Consider the following 17,583-nt stretch of genomic DNA (forward strand, 5'->3'; position numbering starts at 1 on the left):
GGCGTGGCGAGTCCAAGCTGGCCTCACTCACATGTCTGGCGCATGGTGGGTGGCTGGAAGCAGGCTCATTTGGGGCCATACGTGGCCTCTGTAGCAAGGCCATCTCAGGGAGGCCATCTTACGCGCTGGCTGCCTCCCCTTAGGACAGGTGTTCTGAAAAGCTGCATGGCCTTTTATGACCTAGCCCAGAAGGCACACGGCATCACCACCGCAGTGTTCTGTTGGTCAAAAGCTCACCTAGATTCGAGAGGAAGGGACATAGACCCCCCCCCCCCGGCTTTAATGACAAGTATAAAAAAGCCACCCACCCAAAGTCCCCAACTGTCTTCCCTGTGTTTTTTGCCTAGTCTTCTGCAGTTGTTCTCAGATGAGACATCTCCCCAGAGCAGGCTCTTAGGTCCCTGGTCTAGCAGCATCAGCATCCCCTGGGACCTTGTTAGAAACCCAGATTTTCAGACCCCACCCCAGACCTGCTGAGTCAAAATGACAAGCCCTTCGGGTCATTCTGATGAACCCTAAAGCTTGAGAACCACTGCTCCAGGACACAACACCCTTGGTGAGCCTCAAGTGATGACCCATGACCACGATGACTGCCTTGAACTTCCCATCTAGGTAGGTGTTGGATGAGGGTGACTTGGGGTGGGGCACCCATGGAGTGTGGTTCTGTGTATGGGTTGGAATATCAAAGACAAAATTCATCGTTGCCTTTGAAGAAGTTACTGGGGGCAGAAGTTCACTGTGACGTGGGCCCCTTTACCTTCCTGTGAAGGGAGTGGGGCAGGGGGAAGAGAGGACAGGGGAAATAGCTGCTTCCTTTCTTTGGTGAGGTTTCTCGGAGACTTGTCTAAAAGTCCGCTGCCTGGGGCTGAAAGGAACTCAAGTGAGCCACAAGAGAGAAAGCCCCTCTGATACAGGCAGTGTGAGTCCTCTACCTCTGTTTCTTGGGCGGGCGGGTTGGATGAGGTGGGATGGGGAATCCTTAACTCATCACTCTTGTGTGGTTTGCACCCCTCCCAGAATGGTTAAGAATGAATATGCGGGTGGGGGACCAGCCCACACCCTGGAGCCTCTGTGCCCATGGTGGTAACTGGGCTGCTCTAGTGTAATAATCTCCTTGGTGCATCGCCAGGGGCCTCGAGCTGTGTGTGAGCCCATTGCTACCACACAAATGGAAGATCTGCGTTTCGTTGAAAATTTAAATTGGTTCACTCCACTACAGGGCAGGGCTGGGGCAGACAACCCAAGTAAAGCAGTCACTGGGGTGTAAGCTGGCCCATTGATTATAATGAGGTTTGGAGAGTCTTAAGCACTCTGACCCATATGTGCCCTCCACACCCCTACCTATTAGGGTGACGGATGGACCCATGTGTCTGCCCCAAGACGCTCAGAAACTTTGTCCTACTGTCTTCCCAGGCACTGGTTCCTATATCTTAGTTACCAAGTTCCCTTCAGAGACCTTACTTTGCTTACAAATCTGTCACATTTGCCCCATTCCTGCTCCCCAATATCCGGTCCAGCAGCCACCCCTTCCCCACACAGCCTATATGCTTCTGGCGAATCCCCAGGGGGTGGGCTAAGGGTAATCTTAAAACCTTTGCCACCCTGGGTTCGGGAACCCAGCTGTGATCTGATCAGCAGGCAGCGTTCTGACAACAAGAACTGGTTCAAGAATGGGCATGTGACCCAAAACAGGCCAACAAGGCTCAAGGCAAGATTTGCTGGGGACTCCTGGGGGGAAAAAAACTTCTTGAGAGCCACTGGAATAGATGTTCTCTCTTCCTGTGGACGTTACAAGGTCCAGATGTAAGCCTGAAACTGTAGTAGTCAGCTTGTGACCACCCTAAGGACTGAATTAACAGGAGAGATGCAAATAGCTGAGAGGCTAAATCAAGCCGAGAAATGGAGTGGAAGCCTTGATTGAACCTTGCCTGATCGCCACTCCACTCCTGGAACTTATGAGTTATATGAGCCAATAAATTCTACCCTATGGTTTATATCATATTTAAGTTGGATTTTCTGCTACTTGCCAACAAAAACATCTGGACTGACAGTGCCTCCTTTGGTGACAATATCTGAAGGCCCTGTCATATTCTCAGCCATGCCATGTGACAGCTTGAGAGTAGCCAAAGGAATCCATCACCCCTCCAAGGACATACCCTGTCACAGCTGGAGGGCAGAATCCACACTCACCAGCGGTTAGAGTTGGAAGAAAATTCAGCCTCTGTCTCAAGTCTCTCAGGTGAGGAAACTGAGGCTGTGGGAAGTGATGAACCAAGTATGAACAGGTAAGGGGGCTCCCACCAGCAGATGATCCCAGGAGGTGTTTCTGCGGCTGCCTGGCCTCCTGACAGGTGCCCGTGCTCCTGGCAAAGCTGCTCCCTACGCCGGGGAGTTAACATTTCAGGGGAGGCACGGGCCCACCTTCCCCGATCTTTCATCTTTTCATTTCAGAATGCTGAAGGGGGAGAATGACTATTACTATATATATTCTCAACACATGTGACCTTGAATCCTTTCATTTCCTGAGCCTTTCAGAACACTCCCTAGAAATAGCTGGAGGCGGGCCCCCCTCTAATACTGCGGGGTCCAGGGACAAGAGCACAGATGGTGGCTCCCACGCGAAATGTCTGAGTATTTACATTAGGATCAAACTGACAAACTGTTACGCATTAAATAGGTTCTGCTTACACTTTCATGAAGACTGGAATTTTTAGGTTCCTCAAAGTTTTCTGTGGCAGCACCAGGAGAGCGGGCCTCCCTGCCCCTGGCCCGTCTCACGCCGGGATGTGCGGCCTGTATCTCCAAGCTCCATCTACCACCCCTGCAAACAGCTTGTCCCTGGCCACCCCTCACACTTACAGGTGTGTGCGAGCCACAGTCAGGAGGACAGGCGTGGAGAGAGGGCTGTGCGGCCCCGGAAGCAGGCTCAGGACCACTCGGGTGGAGAGTTAGGGTTTCCTGGGACCTGCAACATGGGGTGTGCAAGTGTCACCGTGGCCCCGTGGGGAGGGTCATGGCCAGAGGAAAGCCAGATTAGTGCCCTCCAAGGAGTGGGACCCAGGACTGGGTCACTCCTGGCCAGGTCCAAGGGCAGTACTAGATCTCCATTCTGTCCTATGCAAGATCATAAAGCAAGGCTGGGGGTGAGCAAGACCCGGCTTGGTGACCTTGGACCTCAGTTTCCTCCCTCGTCCCTGAGGGAGCAGGACTACTTCCCATTCTAGAACCCTCTGTCGAGTCTGGAAGCAGACTGGATTTCAGAGCCCTTATCCCATCCAGCAGTTCTGGGACACCAGCCCCAAACCCCCGGGGAAGAGAGAGCCACAGTAGGGAGGAACGCTGCCTTTATTTCTTGATTTCCCATCCGGAGATGCCAGGATGAAGGTGGTGGCTTCACATGGGACAGACATGGGCCATGGAACATCAGCCCAGGACTTGCAGTAGAGGTGGAAGGAACCAGACTGACCCATGTGTCCACCCACCCCAGGGCTGATTTGCCCACAACAGGCCACCAGCACAATGCCAAGTGCCCAAGACGCAGGCCTTGTACACAGGCCCAGGAGTGTCCCTCCATCTAGTAGCAAATGGGCAAATCCCACCTGAGGTCTGCCGTGGGGAAGACGTCTTTCCCAAACAAAGCTAAGCCTCACTCAGGAAATATGGTGATGAAAGGCAGCTCACAGACACGCAGGGCTAACGATCCTGTAGAAACGGGGGCTCGGGCGCACGCACACGAGGACAAGACTATGCACCACGAAGACAGGGAGGGAGGTCACAGGGCTCACAGGAGTCAGCAGGCAGCCAGGAGCTGGCGCCCAGGACAGATGCCGTCTCTGCCCGGAGCATGTACTCAATCGTGGGGCCCAGACGGGAAACCAGGCGGCAGTTTCCTAAGGACTCAGGAAACACCAGTGGCCGGCCTGCTAGCAAATGTCCTGAAGGAGAAATGGACACGAGAGACGTTCACAGGACAGAGGTCCAAGTGCGCAGAGCCAGGAGGTCAGGATGGTGCCGGGGATGGGGAAGCCCCAAGAGCAGCCCCTTTGGGAAACGTCGAAAAGAAGGCCACTGCTCTGCTTTCGTCTACACAGCAAGCACCCCAGCACCCCAGGATTTGGTGGCGGTCTCAGTACTTATTCACAGTTGGGGCTCTGCCTGGGGAAGCCGCATCCACATGAGGCCGCGCTGGGCTGTGGCCAGCTGCGGGGCGGGGGTTCCCTAGTTGGGCCCAGATCTGGGGGCCACCCCCAAAGAACAGGCCCACTTCCCTGCTCTGTGGTTCCCAGGCCCGGGGAGCCCCGGCCAGCTGCCGGGTGAGAATGCCCGCATTTCCAGAGGTCAGAGGAGCCAAGAGGCCTGCGCCCCAGATGCCCCCAGCGGACGGGAGCAAACTCCAACAGTCTGTGTGCCTAACAGTGCAAAGCCAAGTCCACGATATTCGGAAGGGAGGGCCCCGCAGGCCGGCGGTCTGGCCGGAGGGTCGCGATGGGCGTGTGGAGGAGGCCCGGTACTCGGGGTTAAGACAGGATGCAGTGGTCCTAGGTTCTTCCAGTCGGACTGTGTTAAAAGCACATCTTAGCAGCAAGAGTTTGTCCTTGTTTCTGTTGCATGAAGGTGGTGGAAACCGGACCAGGACGGGGCGAGGTCAGTCTGCCGAGGGTGGAGAAGCTGCTGCCAGTTCCGTGGGTGCAGCCGCTTCCTCCCGGCGGCCCTCAGGTGAAGTAGCGACAGGGCGTGGAGTCGATGTAGCAGTACGGGGTGCACCGCAGGTCTCCGTACGACCTGAGGGGGCAGAAACGGGGCAGTGGGCAGGAGCCCCAAGGACACAGCCACGTTCTCAAAGGCCGCCTCCCGGGACTCTGGTCAAACCTTATCCGAGAGCCGCCCTCCTGCCACCCTCCTAAGGGCGAGGGGCTCCAAGGTGAGGGGCTTGGGGCAGCTGAGTCCAAGGCCTCTGGGGCTTCTCCCCTTGAGTCCATCTGAGGGATCTGGGGGAAAGGGGTTTGTAGGTAGCCTGGCTCTGAATGCAGCCCCTCAGAGAGAATTGGCCCTTTCTCCAGCGATGTGCAGTAGACCACACTGCACTATTTCTGTGGCAGCCACTGGCCATATGTAGCTATTGAACTCTTGAAATAAGGTTAGTGTGAATGAAGAGTCGGATATTTAACTTTATTTAAATAGCTACATGTGGCCGAGGGCTACCATATTGGAGAGCACAGGCTACACATCTGTAAGCCCAAGCGCTAATTCCGAGACTGTGTTGTATTGATACACCACGCCCACATTCGCAAGCATCCCCTGAGGCTTCTCGGGATTAAAAGAGTAACCACAGAGAGCAGGGGGTAAACCCTGGGCTCCACGTGTCCCTGTACCCCAGGTCCAATTGTCTACACCCAGTGGTCTCCTTCCGCCAACTCTTTGGCAGGGGCCTGGCAGGAGCCTCCCTACTTCAGGGAGGGGCAGTGCACACAGACACACAGATGCAGTGGGGTCCTGGCCCAGCCTACAGTGCTTGGAGTTTGGGGTTTGAGCTCCCCCAGCCTGGTTTGATTTGTTGCTCTGCGTTTGGGAGTGGGCATTGAGGAGACCCCCTTGGAGGAGAGAGACAGGCCTTGTGTCTGTCCCCCAGCCCTGCCGAGGGCCTGGGTCCAAGCCTACAGAGGAGTGGGGCGGAGGGAACGGCTGGGAACGGCTGGGAACGGCTGGGCCTGAGGAACCAGGGATCCACTCTGGGGCCAAGGGAGAAGCAGGATGTGGACTGGGAGAGGAGTGGCCTCCCTACCTTCCCTACAAGCTACGCAACTCTGGTCCTGTGAGGACTGAGGGAACGGAGCCCAGGAGACCCCATTCTGGGCATGGGATCGTGCCTCACAGGGCAGAGGCCCTCAGCGGGCTTGGGAGATGTCCTCGTGGAGGCCAGGACACTCAGGATACTAAGCCACATGAACAGCCACTGAGGGGTCTCAGAAACAACTGCAGGGGGTGCTTGAAGGGAAGACTACATTCCTGGGTTTTCTGGGAGAAGCTTGGAGCCACCAAAGTTAGATACTAAGGCTGGTGGGATCTCATGTGTACCCACAGGCCTGCCCGGTGGTTCCAGAGAATTCAGGTTACAGATGCTTAGATTCTCTGAAATGCCCGGATACCTCCCCCCTCCACTGGCCCCCCCTCCCGGGCAGGCCCACTCCCAGGAGACCAGTCTGGTCATGGGAGCAACGGGGGATGGAGCTGCTCATCCAGGGGCCACGGTGAGCTGCAGCCCGGGGCCCAGGCGGAGCTGGGGGCAGGCGACTGCTCTGAGTGGCATGTGGGTTTCTGTGTTTAGCACTGTCCCCCCACGAGAGCAGGAACCATGCATGTGTTCTGTGTCACCATACCTCAGAGTCCAGAAAGCCCCAGGAACACAGAGGCATTCAGGAATATTTGTGAAGGAAAGAGGAGTAGGCAGGAGGGAGGGAGGCCGGGGTGTGGTCACAGCCCGAGAGGTGGTCCCTACCCGGGGAGATAGGTCTCGCAGGTCAGGTGGCCGAAGTCAGAGCCGTCACAGTCCTCCACACCCCTGTGCCGGTGACCATCTCCACAGTAGGCCCGGCGACAGCCTGAGGGGACACAGGAGGTGAAGCCCTGAGAGGGGGGTGGGGTGGGGGACAGCCTGGTGGGACCATGTGGCCTGAAGGAGCCCCCGCCATCCCACAGAGCCTGAACCCTCCTGCAGGGATGTCCACAAAGCTTCAGACCCCAATGCCATGGGAGGACAGTTTCTGTCGCAGGACCACCATGGGTTCCCGCGAGGTAAGGGTAGGGAGACGGGGAGCACCGGGCACGTCACAGCCTTGGTGGCACTTGTCTGTCTGCAGGGAGCTTCCTGCGTCCCTCGGGAGCCAGACCGTCTTCCACGGGGTCTCTGCTCTCACACCAGGGTAGGGGCCAGGAGTATGAACCCACCCTCATTTTTATAGGGCTTTGAGACCCTATTAGTTCCTTCCTGCTGTGTCACCTCCACGAGGGGCAGGGGGACTCCAGACAGAGCCAGCATCCTAGGAATCACCACCCAGGAACTGTCGTGGGAAGTGCAGCTACGCGGAGAGAACCAGATGCTTCATCCCGCACCTGCCCCTGCGCGCTCTCATCCTCCTCTGAGCTCCTTGCTGGCGAGGAACCCGCCTTTGCACCTACACGTCCCCAGCCCTGGCTTCTCACAGCAGGACTTTAAAAATAATGCAGTGAAGGGATGTCGAGCCCTCACGGCACCCAGACAATCCATGCGCACATCAGCTCGCAGAATCTCACAGAATCTAAAGGCTTGAGCGTTCCGTGCGGTCGTACCCCTTTTTCAGTTGGGGAAAGTGAGGCCCTCCATCACCCCACTCACCGTGTAGCCTCCTCTCTGAGCCTGAGGGTGACTCAGTGGCTTCCAGAGCCTGCATCCGAACTCTATCTGAATCTAAAGCTCATGCTTTCCACCTCACCTCCTGCTTTTGTCACATGATTTTTTTTAAAAAAAAGAAGAAGAAAGAAAAGCGACGCTTCAGCCCTATGCTGCCTGCCTGTCCCGGTAGCATCCATAAGCCTGAAGGTAGCCCAGCCGCCCCATCCCTGAAACAGAGCTCTGCTATGAGGACTCTTGTCCGCTAAAAGTGAGTCCTGATTCAGATTCTTGCCTTCTCCCGTCTGCCTCTCAGTCCTGCATCACCTTTATCTTTGATAAGAATTCGGATTAGAACGTGGGTTTTGCCAAGAAGTAGGATTCAAAAGAAAGGGAGGGCCCTGTGGCTTCTCTGGGGCCAAGATCCTTGACAGCAACCCCATCGCCATGCTTGGACGGTGGGAGGGCTCATGTTTGGCCTGAGTGGGGAGGGTCGTCCCCCCAGCAGCCCAGCTCTGGCTCTAGAACTGTCCCAAACCAGCACAGCTGGTGTCCAGGGCTTGGCCTGACCCCACCCGGCGGCGGTTCAAGCTGGGGCCACTCACGGATGCAGTCGTCACCCACATCGCCGTTCCCGTCATCACACTCCTCCCCCGGCTGCAGGACCCCGTCCCCGCAGGAGCCGCGGTGGTCTACGGGGTAGTCCACAGGGTAGAAAGGCGTCAGCTGGCCAGAGAAACACAGCATGGTTACTGGTACGGTGGGACAGGTAGCCGGGCACCGGGGACAGAGGCTCTGGGGGGGGGGGGGGGGGGCAGGGCAGTGGGGGAAGGGCACTCCTCCCCTGTAGCCAGAGCTCTGTGGTTGGCAGGAAGGCTGTGCGGGGCTGGGAGCCTGTCTGGAGCCTTGGCCCAGAGCAGAGCTCCATGAGGGGAGCCGGGGCATGGAGAGCTCTCAGAGGCGGGCTGAGGGAGGGCGCTCAGACTTCCATGGAAAGCTCTGCGCCAGGCCTCTCCTTCCTTTGGAGATGCGTCCCTCTGCTGATGGGGTGTGTGCTGAGTGCCCAGTACCTGGATGGGGAGCCAGCCAAGGCTGTCCTTGAAGTACAGAGACCTCTGGTCTCTGCGGAAGGCAATGGCATTTTGGGTGTTCAATCTCTCAAGCTCCTCCTGGTTGTTGACCACAAATATCTGCCAGAGGAAACATTGGTGAGGATTCCAGGAAACACTTCTACGGAGGGCGGGGGAAGAGCCAGAGGAGGAAACAGTCCCTGACCTTGGGCTGGTGATCAGTGAGAAGGGGGGTTTGCTTTTACACTCCTGCATCCCTCCTGAAGTGGGGACCAATGTCTTGATTACCACATCGTCCCAATCCAGTTCCTAATGTCTGAGTTTGAAATAAAAATATCTACCATGGTTTAAAATTTATAACATTTAAAATGTTACAAAGACTTGGGGACTTCCCTGGTGGTCCAGTGGTTAAGAATCCGCCTTCCAGTGCAGGGGACGCAGGTTCGATCCATGTTTGGGGAACTAGGATCCCACATGCCGTGGGGCAACTAAGCCTGCGCGCCGCAATGAAGATCCCGCGTGCCTCAACTAAGACCCGACACGGCCAAATAAATAAATGTTTTTTAAAAAATGTTACAAAGACATAAATAAAAAGGTGATGTCATTTAATCAAGTAATTCAACATCTGGAAATGATTCTTAACAAAAATCCTATACTCAAAGTATTCATTACAGTGTTATTTATATCAGGGAAAAGCTTGGGAGCACCTGATACATATCTGACAGTTGGGCTCTGGTTAAATAAAGCACAGCACAGCCACATGATGGACAGAGTATTACGTACCCATTCAAATTATGAATTGATGTCCAGGTTTACTTTAAAATAATCTAAGGTGGGTAGGCTGTCGTGAGTAAGCGTAAAAAGGAAACAAGATTAGCCGGGAGTTGATAATTGTTGAACTTGGGTAAAGAGTACAAAGAGGTTCCTTACACTATTTGTTCTGCTTTTGTATTTATTTGAAGTTTTCTATAATTTTTTTTTTTTTCTTAAAAAAGACAAAGAAGGGAATTCCCTGGCAGTCCAGTGGTTAGGACTCCGCGCTTTCACTGCCAAGGCCTGGGTTCAATCCCTGGTCAGGGAACTAAGATCCTGCAAGACGTACGGCACAGCCAAAAAAAAAAAAAGACAAAGAAAATACTCCAAAATAGACCCGCAACCTTGGTTTTCTTCTTTTGATTTTCCCTTATTTTCCAATTTCCTATAACGAGCTTGTGCCCAGTATAACGGAGGAAATAAGTTTTACTAAAAGGCTTTTACAAAGCCTGGGGAGCATCAATCATGTGAAGAGTCCTGAGGGATGACCACCCCAGATTCCGCCCAGAAGAGCCTTACCACAGGAACTCGTGGGGAACTGGGCCCATATGCAGACTCCCCATAGGAAGGGTTATTCACATTCATGGGAGGGCCACAAAGACATCTTCCTGGAGGCCCGGGAAATCCTCTTTCCCCTTTGGGTCCCATTACAAGGTGTCCTAGGAAGCAACAGACTGCTGTTACTAGCAAAGGAAGAGAAAACCAAACAGCCCAGGGAGGTGTCAGCAACCTTCACGACAGAAAGAAGTTTGAACTCCACAGTGTTTCAGGGAGGCCTGGAGGAGAGGTCCAGAGAGACATTTCTGGTCCAAGGTGTGGGTCCCTTAACCACACTGGGTGTGGCAGCACCTTTCCCAACTCTCTTCCTCCCTTCCCTCTCTCTATACTTTAGAGACCAGACAGATGGGCATTCTACTTCCCAGACCCCCTTGCTCCTGGAAGTGACCATGTGCCACAGTGTCAGCCAATGTAAGATCCGTGGTGGGGGAAGGGTGAGTGTCTGGGGAAGTCTATCCTGATAAGGGAGAAGCATAGCTGGAGGGAGACACAGCTTCCTCCTTCTTCCTGTCTGGAAGACAGACAAGATGTCTGGTGCTGCAGCAGCTATGCTGCAACAGTGAAGCAACAAGTGTGAGAAGAGAAGCCAGATCGCAGGGAAGACCAGGGCCTCATGGGGCCTGGGGCCCTGAGAGCGAGACCTAGAGGCTGAACCAAAGCCAGCCTCTGTCCACCTCTGGACTTCTTTGTTGTAGGAGGGAAACAATCCCTATTTATGTTTAGACCATTATCAATGGGGACTTATTCTGATGAGTGCATTGCTGGCTGATAACTTTCATTATTTTTTTACTCATTTTATTTTGTTCTTATATATAGGAATTTAACAAAGGGATTTCTGAATGTGGGTTTCTTTGATTTCTTCTGGAAGAAATGGAATGTTTGAAAATGCTCAGCCTATTTGTTCTTACCTGATGCTGAAAAAAGTGTCCGGAAAAGATATGATCAGGAAATTCACTCCCTGAAAGGTGGGAGGCCTACTAGGGTAGTAGTTCTCACCTTGACTTGTAAAGGCCCTGATGCCCAGGCCACACTCCAGACCAATTCCATCAGGACTGCTGAGAATGGAACACAGGCATCCGTGCTTTTCAAAGCTCTCACAAGTGAGCACCGAGGTTGAGAGCCGTTGGTCTCGGGAAATGGTCTTTGCACAAAACCGCCCACCAGACTATCCTCCTCTTCACCCACCATCCCTCCCTTCCCAGGCGCCTCCTGGCTCACTCCTGATCTGGGTTCATACATCACTTCCTCAGGGAAGCCTTTCTGAAGCCTCACACTCCATCCTGTTCACACTGAGTACAGTTTCTTAGTTCCCCCGGCCTTTTCTTCCTGGCACTTATCTCTGTGATTCTATTCACTGTGAGATTATCCAGGCCAGCTGGATCTCCCCCAGGAGAATGTCAGCTCCACAAAGGCAGGTGGATGCCTGTTTTCACTCACCAGGGCGTGGCACAAAGTAGGGGCACAGTACATGTTTGATAACTGAATGAATGAATGCAGACTAACTGGAAAGGGAAGGTCTTCAGAAAAGACTAGAGGTCCCACTCCGGCTGGCAGAAAAGTGCTAGAGCCAGAGCCACCAACAGGGAGAGAAGAGAGGAAAAGATGGGCACCGAAAACAGAAATAAGTAAGTACCCCTCCTGCTGAGAAAATAAGGGGGAGCTTGGAGATCAGCCAGTCATTGGTTTCAGGTTGTATTACTGTATCGAGGGCAGTCAGCAATTGGGGACATGGTTTGCAGATCCCACAAGGGTGGGGAAAAAATGACCCCGGGGAGAGAGGTCTGGTCAGAACCCCGAGGAAGCAGCTGCAGCCGGAGGAGGAGACCCCAGCGGGAATGCCCACACCCTGAGCCTTCCTGAGCCGGTGGACAGACATGTCCAAGATGGGAATGCTGCCAGCCTGCCGGGAAGGGAGGCTTGCCAGCATCTTACACCAAGTTATGGTCGCTCGTTCTAACAAGAAATACAAATACAATCTGGGAGGAACACCAGTCTCATGCTTGGAGGGACAGAGACCCCACCAGCTCAGGAATGTTCTAGGGAGTTAACCAAGGACGGGAGAGCATGGGAGCCGCCTTCCAGCAGGCTCTGTGACCGCCAACTTCTCCTCCAGAGCCACAGCCTCAGAGAGACTCAGGAGTTTGTCCCATTATCCAGCTAATTAGTGGTGAGGCTGAGATTTGAGTTCATGTTTGACTTAACACTATGCCATTCAAAAGACACGTGTCCAGGAATACTGATGCTCGCAGGAAGCTGGCAATTCCCAGGTACCACAATGATTCACTTATGCCCTGTCTGGGGTCAGGAAGGACTCAGCCAAATTTGTAATTTGGTTATTGCAAATTACATCCTAAAGGCATTTTGCCATGGTTCCCTCCCCCGTCCCCAACCCCTCTTTCTTGGTTAACTTGGGTAATGAGAAGCTCCTGCCCCCTCCACCTCCCCAGAACCGTCCTGTCCCCCAGCACCAGGCACCAGAAGCAGAGGTGGCCTCCAGATAGGATGACAGGATGTGGCAGGGAGCCTGCTTCCTGCCCCCCTTCCCCCCCACCACCATTTCCATGCCGCTTCCTCCCAGCTGTCCAAGGGCATCCATTACTCCTGCCTGCTTCCTGCCAGGCGGCACTGAAGGGCACAGCAACCCAAACTTCCCCAACTCAGCCCCTCGGAGCTTGTCCAGCAGGCAGCCTCTCCCCCATCCCCGGCAGCCGGAGGACCCAGCTCTCCATCTTTGCTAAGGGAGCCTCCCATCGCCACTGGCCGCTGCAGTGGGAGCAGGTCCGAGGGGTAACCTGGGAGAAGGCAGAGGAACCATGGAGTCGTCTCCATGTCACCCCCATCCCACTCTGCCCCTGCAGAAGCTACACGGCTACGTGGGAGGGTCTCGGGACCAGGAGTCACAGACCAATTCTGGACCAGGAGTGGCCACCAGTCAGCTCTGTGACCTTGGGGAATCTCTGTGATCTCTGAGGCTCAAAGTTCCCGTCTATATAGAGAGGGATGGACCAGACGAGGCAGTTTAACCTGGGGTCCACAGAGCCTGAGGATATCCCAAGATGGATCAGGGCCAGGGGGTCTGGAGCTCTGGGAAGCAGTGAGCAGAATCTTGGCTGTAGGTAGACACATTTTTTTCCTGAGAGTGGAACTTCATCAGGCTCTCAAAGGTAGTCTCAGAAATCGCTTTGGAGGCCTGTTCCAACTCCTGAAGATGATCCAACGGGTCCCGGGCACAGGAAGGTCTCTTTTAAACTCCTCCCTCTCCTTCTCGACCCATCCCCCCAGAAACATTTCTAAAGAGCAGGATTCTTGCCCCATTTTCTTCAGCAGCCTCACTCTGGGAGGTTCCCCAGAAGGGAAATGACCCAAAGGAAGGCACAGGGAGGGGACATCAGTCAAGGAGCTGGCCCGCATCCTGCTTGGCTGCCATGCAATAATCCAGGTGGGACAGCCCGAGAGTCAAAGTAGACCAGGCGTGTGAGCACCTGCAGGGGCCAGCCCCGCGCACCCCACCTGCCCGGTGCCATGCGGATGCAAAGCTGACTTGGCCAAGACCCTGCCTCAAGGACCTGCCATCTAGAAGGAAGAGGAAACACATCTGCAGAAAACAGTTAACAGTGGAGGGGCCGTAGCAGATGCAACGTGGGACTGGGCCCCAAGGGAAGGAGACTCATCCTGTTAGGGACCAAGAAGGCCTTATTGAAGAGAGGGCTTTGAAGGAAGGAGAGGAGTTGGTGGGGTGGACCAGAGCAGCGGTCCCCAACATTTTTGGCGCCAGGGACCGGTTTCCTGGAAGACAATTTTTCCACGGATCGGGGGCGAGGGGGTGGTGGGGATGGTCCAGGCGGTAATGCGAGCGATGGGGAGTGGCAGATGAAACTTCACTCGCTCGCCACTCACCTCCTGCTCTGTGGCCTGGCTCCTAACAGGCCTGGGGGTTGGGGACCCCTGGACCAGGGGATGACGGGAACAGTATTTCAGGCCACGTGGACCCAGAGGGACTGTAGGAATATGCTCCAGCTCAGCAGACAGCAGAGTCCACTGGAGGGCAGAGGGCACTGAGGCTGGGATCTGGCAGAGGATGGGGTGGTAGAGAGGGAAGGGGGTGGGCATACCAGGCTGAAAGACAAGGTGCTAGAGGACCAAGGAGAGAAAACAGGATTACGTTGGCCCTGCTACAGGGATGGGGTTGGCAAGACAAAACAGCGGGTATCTGAGGGAGCTGCTGAGGGTCTCCAGGCCCTGCCCTTCTCACCCCACCCCAGGCCCTAGGAGGGAACCGGGATTCAAGTCAGATACACACAGTGAGACCAGTGAGGTCTTAGTTTGCTGAGGACGCCCCCCAACTGCACGCCTCCTGGCTATTCCTCAGTTTTGTGAGCGCCTACATACCCCAAGGGTCAAGAGCATCCCTTCCAAAGGCAAAACCCGGGCTTCAGGCCATGCTCCCAGTCTCTGGGGTTGGCAGCTCAGGGTCATGGGCTCAAGTGGAACGTTATGCATCCAAACCAAGGAGGGAAAGGACTGGCTGTAGGAACCTTCATCCAGATCATCCAGTCAATGCAGGGAAACAGGGTCTGGGCATGGACACAGGGCCTGAGCTGCATCTCAATCCAGCTCCCCTAACAGTTAGAAATAAGGGTGGCAGGATAACTCGTCACAGTCATTGATGTTAGTTCTTCCGTTATTTTTTCCTTCCTGACTTCAAGGAGGTGGCAAGACTTTGTGCTTTCTTGCTCTTGCTGAGAAACAGGTACTGTTTGAAGACTTCTGCCTTCTGTTCTCAAAAGAGAAAAGCTCCTAAGGGGGCGGCGCTGTATGAGGAGTGTGAGGAGGGAGGGGCTGGACGACAGAAAAGGAGGGATCACCCCAGATGTGGGAGGACGGGGACCCCCAAATCCTGGAGGAGAGCCAAGGTCTCAGGAGGAACAGCTGTGGGGCCTTTCTGGGAAGGTTGAACCTTGGGGACCAGGATTCTCAGGCTTGGAGATGATCTGATAACCAAGCCTGGCGTGAGGAACGTGGTCACATGTCTGACCGTGTGGCCTTGGGCAACAGGTACTTCAGAGGTGAATGGGGCAGATGAAGGGCTGGAGGGACCTCCCGTGATGTTTTTCTGCCATAACTCCCCAGGATCTTTGCCCCACGGTTCTGTGGCAGTTGAAGAAGTGGAGAGAACCCCATTAATGCCTGAGATTGAATTTCCCTGGCATCCTAGCAGGTTGGAGTCTCAGAGCCAGTTTTCATTTGGTTTAAAGGATTAACAGAATGACATTTCTTGACCTTCCCATGATGTGGTTGTAAACACTTCCCCACAGTGGGGAAAAGTGCACTTTGGGATTTTTAAATGCCTTCATTTTCTTAAGAAAAGAATTAGAATAAAAATTTTGATTCCTTTCGTATAACTGAGGACAAAGAATCTTGCACAATCAGTAAACAGTATTCTTGGACCTAGAGATGCTGTGCTTATATAGATGATGTGCTATGAAGGCCTTCCTTTGAGCTGACAAACTAAATAAAAGGCTTAGCTCCTCAAATTAAACAAGGTAGCAGTGTACCTGTACCCTCTTCAATGGTAGACTTTCATTCCTTTATAGTGATTTCTTTCTATATTCGATGCAAATCTGTAAGGACTCTTTTATAACACTGTGTAAGACAGAAAAAATTGCAATGTCATCTTTACTTCTAGGTTTAAGAGCATTGCTTGGAGCCATGAAACGTTTTTGTAGAAAAGGGTGTTAGTTGATGAAATACTTGCCTGTTATTTTTCACTTAAAGTGTAAATGACATCACCAATGTGATTTTTTTTTTCTTTTTCACTCCTCTATTTGTTCTCCAAAGTGCAAAAACAAAGCCAGAATAGTGTTTATCTCTCTCGTGTAAAATTTGAATGGGCCTAATTGTGGATAAATTAGAAATATATTGAAATGCTTCAGGCATTTTCCAACTCAGAACACAAGGCAGGCCTCTGCTGACATCTCCCTGTGCTCTCTGGGAGGCTGGCCAGGAGGGCAACAGTGTGGATCAGGTGAAGCAGTGTAGCTCTTACCTGCAGATGAGGGACCCGGGGGGCCTGGGGCGCCTGGACGGCCAGGTTGACCAGAAGGCCCAGGTTTGCCTGGTGGGCCCATAACTCCACTATCTCCCTTCTGCCCCTGACAGAGAGAAAGGCAGAGCCTGTTATAAGAGCAGGACATGGCAAACCTCCTCCCCCATTCATCTCTAAATTAGGGACCACCTTGCACTTTGGAGCAGGGGGGAGGATGCAGTCCCAGAGGTCCCAGAGGGACCCGCAAGCTCCTAAAAACCTCAGGGCAAGTGACATTTGAGACAGTGATGGATGCATGTTTATAGACATTACTTTTTTAAAAAAAATTGAAGTATAGTTGATTTACAATATTGTGTTAGTTTCAGGTGTACATCATAGTGATTTGGTGGGGTTTTTTTTGGAGATTATATTCCATTATAGGTCATTACAAAATATTGAGTATAGTTCCCTGTGCTACACGGTAAATCTTTGCTGCTTATCTATTTTATGTATAGTAGTGTGTATCTGTTAATCCCATACCCCTAATATGCCCCTCCCCCCATCCCTCTCCCCTCTGGTAACAGTAAATTTGTTTTCTACAGACATCACTTCTTGCTCTGTCCTAGACACATAACACCTGACAGCGAATAGGAACCAATCCAAACCACACCCCTCACTGGGCAGGTGAGGAAAGAAAGGCTCAGGAAAGAGCAGGGATTTAGGCCAGTCACCTGGCATCAGGCCTCTGCCTGCTCATCAGGACAATTTCTGTTTCAGCACAAGAGCTGTTCCCACCCCGTGGCCTCCCGATCCTCTCAGGATAAAGACCTAGCTCCTTACTGCAGCCTCCACAGCCCTGCACGGCCAGGTTTTCCACGCGTGTCCCAGTCTTTTGGCATTTTTGGTCTTCAACAACACCATGCCTTTTCTTTCCCTTCTCAAGACTCTTCTCTTGGCCCCAAACCCCTCTTCCTACCCTTCTGCCTAGTTAACGCCCTCCCATCCTTCAGCTCCCAGCTAAAATACAGTTGCGGCAAAGCCTTCCTTGACCTTGCCTGACCAAGTCAGTTCTCCCTGTCATAGGCCCCTTTCCTTCACGGCCTTTATCCCTGATCATAACTACTACTGTTCGTGTGGTCATTTCCTCTGTGTCTCTCCAGGAGACAGAAGCTCCCTGCAGGCCAGAATCTGTTTTGTTCACCTCCTTTCCCCAGACCAAATGGGGAAGGAGGAGAAGCTGAACACACAAAGCGGATGTAGTTTGTTGGCTCTAGGTCGAGAGATCTGGGTTTTCATCTTGGCCATGAGACCCTGGGTAACTCACGTTGTTGCTCTGTGCCTCAGTTTTCTCATCTGTGAAATGGGGCCAGGCAATATACATCTGCACAGGCTTGCTGTGAGGCTAACAGAGATCTCTAAGGTGAAAAAGTGGTTTGCACAGAATCAAGGGCTTTGTGGGCCAAGCTGATTATCATAGCAATTGGCTTGTTTTCATCTTTTTTCCACAGTTAGAAAAGTCCTGATTCTTAACGAGAGGCACACCTGCAGGTATAGTCTTTCCACACAGCATGTCCTCTTTGCTGTCTGCTCTGGGAGGGTTAAGAGCACACACCTCCCCCCAGAGCTGCCCTTAGGAATGACCCCAGAAACCAAGGCTGGCACACCTGTAGATCCTTCCCCCAAGCCATTTGCTAACTGTCCACTCTTGCCCGGGGCCCGACCAGGATGGTGACTGGTGCCTGATGGCTTTG

General features: G+C 53.4%; 1 protein-coding gene across 2 annotated transcripts in view; it reads right to left on the bottom strand.

The window, feature by feature from the left end:
- Nucleotides 1-4,712: 4,712 nt before the first annotated feature.
- COLQ (collagen like tail subunit of asymmetric acetylcholinesterase) overlaps nt 4,713-17,583 on the bottom strand; it is a 64,911-nt gene continuing 52,040 nt past the window's right edge. For both annotated transcript variants that reach the window (XM_061194705.1, XM_061194704.1), the window contains 6 exons: nt 15,854-15,959; nt 9,769-9,908; nt 8,437-8,556; nt 7,972-8,092; nt 6,497-6,599; nt 4,713-4,782 (listed from right to left, as the gene is read on the bottom strand). In XM_061194705.1, coding sequence (XP_061050688.1) covers nt 4,713-4,782; nt 6,497-6,599; nt 7,972-8,092; nt 8,437-8,556; nt 9,769-9,908; nt 15,854-15,959 — 660 coding nt within the window. The remainder of the gene's footprint in view (nt 4,783-6,496; nt 6,600-7,971; nt 8,093-8,436; nt 8,557-9,768; nt 9,909-15,853; nt 15,960-17,583) is intronic.

The sequence above is a fragment of the Eubalaena glacialis genome, chromosome 6, assembly GCF_028564815.1.
Source record: "Eubalaena glacialis isolate mEubGla1 chromosome 6, mEubGla1.1.hap2.+ XY, whole genome shotgun sequence".
Taxonomy (NCBI): Eukaryota; Metazoa; Chordata; class Mammalia; order Artiodactyla; family Balaenidae; genus Eubalaena; species Eubalaena glacialis.